The 3,982-nt window shown below is 42.3% G+C and overlaps 1 protein-coding gene across 1 annotated transcript in view; it reads right to left on the reverse strand.

Annotated features, from left to right (window-relative positions):
• Positions 1-1,536: 1,536 nt before the first annotated feature.
• The window catches only part of LOC113207629 (uncharacterized), a 3,415-nt gene continuing 969 nt past the window's right edge, over positions 1,537-3,982 (reverse strand). The window contains exons 3-4 of the mRNA XM_026424266.2: positions 2,315-2,385; positions 1,537-1,828 (exon numbers count right to left, since the gene is read on the reverse strand). Coding sequence (XP_026280051.1) covers positions 1,713-1,828; positions 2,315-2,385 — 187 coding nt within the window. The 3' untranslated portion in view covers positions 1,537-1,712. The remainder of the gene's footprint in view (positions 1,829-2,314; positions 2,386-3,982) is intronic.

Here is a 3,982-nt window from a genome sequence, read left to right on the forward strand (position 1 = left end):
TGAACCTGGAACCTTTGAGTTAGTAGTCTTGTACCCTATCCATTACCCTACGGTGACGCTGCTGGAAGAGGAACGCCAGCTACCGATCCCTTTTTAAAGCACACGCACAGCGCCCCAGCCAGCTCTCTGGTTTATAGGGTGTTGTGCGTTGTACGGTCAGAAGTATAGCCTTGAATTTAATTAATAATTGTACTCCCTTGACAAAATTTACAAATTTGTTCAATTATGTATACAAAGTATTGAACACTATTTTTATCGTTGAACGAAATAGACGGCGGATATCACGTGGATTCCACGTTATTTCCACGTTATTTCATGAATCGTGAAAAAAACAAAAACAAAATGCATCTCTCTGAGAAAACTGTACAGTTATATACCACATTTAGCAATAACTTCAAGTTTATCATAAGTTTTTTTGTGGTTTATATCTGATGCAAAGTGGCGGAAAAAACCTGGAATCCACGTGATATCCACCAATTCGAGTTCAAATGAACCAATGTCACAAAAGGGGAAATTATCCATCTCTTTTCAGTAATAAGTTATCGTTTTGCATTTAAAAGTGACCAAGAGAACAAAGCCAAGGGTGGTTGAAATACCGTGGATGTATCCACGTCCACGAGATTTCCACGAATCCACGTGGAATCAACGTTGAATCCACGTACCGCTCCTCTTTGGGGATATTGCGACATTTCTCGATATAGCGATATCTCGATACTTTTGATACCCTCGTTACGCCCGATCCCTCGATACGTTTCGGTACGTCACTAAACAGCGCGGAGGACAGAGTCGCTGTATCACCTTAAAGCCCAGGTTTTACACGGTGCAGGTCCTAATACGGCTCCGTTGTAGACAGTTTTTCCCGGTTTTGCATGCAAGGTGGTCCTGTACATTATTCTCCGTACCAAATTTTAACCATTGAAACTACAGCAATACTGTTATTTGAATAACAGACGTTGCTGGAAAATAATTAGTCGATGCTGTCATTTTTCCTGTTAAAATTTTTTGCTGAGTCGTTTCAGAAGATTTCAATATTTTGCAGTTCTGCAAAGCGTTGCTCTGCAGGAATTTAACAATGTGTGGTCTAATTTTTTCTCTTTTGTTATCGGAATCTGGAGTAGCGTTTACTTATCTTTTTACCATACTTTTGTGGTTACTCAGGAGCTTTGGCATGGTCTCTGGCCGGTCGGTGTAATCAGCGTTGGTGAAGTATGCATTGACGTAGACAAAATGTAAAGCAGCGACAACGGCCGCCCTTCAGAGCCTCCTTCGCCCATTTTGCCGCACCAGCCGGTGCTTCATTCGCTTATTTTTTCTAAGTTAGGGGAGGGGGTATTTTCTCTAGTGACCAGCTCCCGTGGGGCGATGGCGTCCTCCACCTGCACAGCGATGTCGATGGCGTGCTGCAGCACCATTGTGAAACTGTCACTCGTTTGGTTCATTAGACTAAGGGTGACGGTGACGGTGAAACAGGTTGAGGCGCAGTCCTGGTGCCGGCGACTGCCCGACTTTTGCAGACGGGATTCAGAATTTGCCCGATTTTGTAGTGAATCCCCAGTTTTTACAATTTTATTGCTTAAACAGAGATTTGCCAATATGACGAAGGTCAAAAAATAACTATTTTACTTTAAAAAGACAGTACGCCTCGTTCATTAAGAAATCCTTATATCTATCTCACTAAGGCTTTAACGGAGTCTCGATGCACCGTATTGAAGTCAATGTTGTCTGTTGGCTTTATCTTGAAAATGAGCCTTCGCTACGTTCAGTAGGATTGGCAGAGCAGCTGCGAGCACGCTGCGCTGCTGCAATGGGGTGTCGTTGGGAGTTTCATCTAGCAAACAAAGGGCACGGAGTGTATGCAATTTCGTCACTTCTGTTATTAAAATATACAGATGAGTTGGAATTCATTCGTAGCTTTTGCCACGATTTGTAAAAGTGCAAGTCGACAGTGGCAAAAGGTATCCCTTACAAGACGAATCGTCTCTGTCCTAGTGAGACATTTACCAGTAGTATACTAACCATCGGAACGCAATTACCGTCAGAATTTTACCATCAGAGCCCAACTTTACTATCAAAACAATAACATTGGGCCAAAAACTTTCAGGAACGTCCCATTTTGTATCAGGAATTAGACAAATAACTGATCGTACCTTTTTTGATGGTATTTTTCTCCATGATAAATTTTCTGATGGGATTTACACCAATAAATGTCACGGTGCCCAAAATTTCACATTTAACGCGGCAGCGTAAAGCGTTCCAATCATGTCCGCCTAGGACCGTGTTGAAGTGATGCTCACACGACACTACAGCCGCTTACCATTCTTCGTTCCATTCAACACCAAAGTCGTTGAGGGGTTGTCCATGACCACTGCCACGAGGCTTGGGGCACTAGATAAGACACAAAGAACCCCAACAAGCAGGATACATTAGAAAGGTTATAGACACGTTGCCTGAAAACCGGAGGAAGGCAAAAAGTTGACTTATGTGTAATTTGAAATTTTGAGTGGTTCTTAACCTTTAATGCATAGGGTACACTTCAAGAAAAAGAGGTTGTCTTTAAGTGCCACAGTTTTCGAGGCATGGCTGAATGAAAAATAATTAAAGCTCTCTACACCAATTTTGACTTTAAATTTAATTTAAATTGAGCGAATTTCAATTAACATCCGGCAAATGCTTTCGCATCCAAAAAGATGTTTATGGCTGGGATGACACCTGCACTGAAGATAATAACTTGTGGTAATAGTATGGCAAAGTGACTCATAGGCTTTTGATGAGTCACTCTTGCATACCATCCGCAAGTGATTTTAGGGTTAAGTCAGGAACAATACTTGTCCATGATGGCGCTCGAGCCTGGTTTTCCGGGAAATTAAATAAATATGCATCTCCGCTAACCTTCACGTGCACTGCTTTGAAAACGACAGAATAACTTAAATTTACGGCTAGTCCTGACATTGGTCGCTCCGGGTGTTCTTTTTTTTGTAAGCATTGCCCCTGCATCAAAAGACTAGTCAAAGACTCGAAATATCAGCCTTTTGTCCTCTAACGTTGCTTAGATTACAGTTTTCACATTTCTTACAAAATGCCGTCTGCTTGTCGTGGTCCGTCGTTTCACTACAAAAAATAAAAAAATTAAACCGAGTTACACCGATGACGGCCAGTTGGATAAAATAGAAGGGCAAATCATTCGAAGAAGAGCAGGAGCCACCCAAAGCAAAGCCGGGCGGGGAGGTTTCAATTTTTGGTTCGATGACGCCTATTAGCCTCACACACACCTGACCGCTCCACGTTTACAAAAATCACCTTGGACTCGACGACACCCGTTCCCGGTCCCCTCTCGGGTAGGGCCACGACAGGCAGAAGACATTTTGTAAGAAGTGTGAAAACTAATCCAAGCAACGTTAGAGGAAGAAAGGCTGATAATTCGAGTCTTTGATAAGTCTTTGATGCAGGGGCAATGCTAAAAAGAGAACACCCGGAGCGACCAATGTCACGACTGGCCGTAAACTTAAGTTATTCTGTCGTCTTCAAAGTGCATCTGAAGGTTAGCGGCGATGCATATATATTGAATTTCCCCGAAAACCAGACTCGAGTGCCATTGTCTTAACAAGTAGTGTTCCTGATTTTACTCTAAAATCCCTTTCCAATGGTATACAAAAGTGACTCGCAAGCCGATGAGGCACTTTGCTATACTATTACCAAACTTGTCTTCAAATCCTGTTAAAGAAGGCCCTAGTTTTATAAAAATTTAAAATAATGCGTATTTAAGCGTATTGCCGCTGTATAACGTTGTTAATTTAGTCTTTAAGATTTCCTGAAACAATTACAAATTTTGGTCAGTGAAGTAATAGGCTTAGCCGGGCTTATCTGCCGCCCAGCCAAGATGTTTATTGCGACAAAGGGCTGCCCCCTGAAACAAATTTCCATTCTAGAAGATGAGCCCCTAAAATTGCACACCTGCTATTTCACGGACCGTTGAGTCCCAAGG

The sequence above is a fragment of the Frankliniella occidentalis genome, unplaced genomic scaffold (genome assembly GCF_000697945.3).
Source record: "Frankliniella occidentalis isolate FOCC.00 unplaced genomic scaffold, Focc_3.1 Scaffold274, whole genome shotgun sequence".
In the NCBI taxonomy this organism is placed as follows: domain Eukaryota; kingdom Metazoa; phylum Arthropoda; class Insecta; order Thysanoptera; family Thripidae; genus Frankliniella; species Frankliniella occidentalis.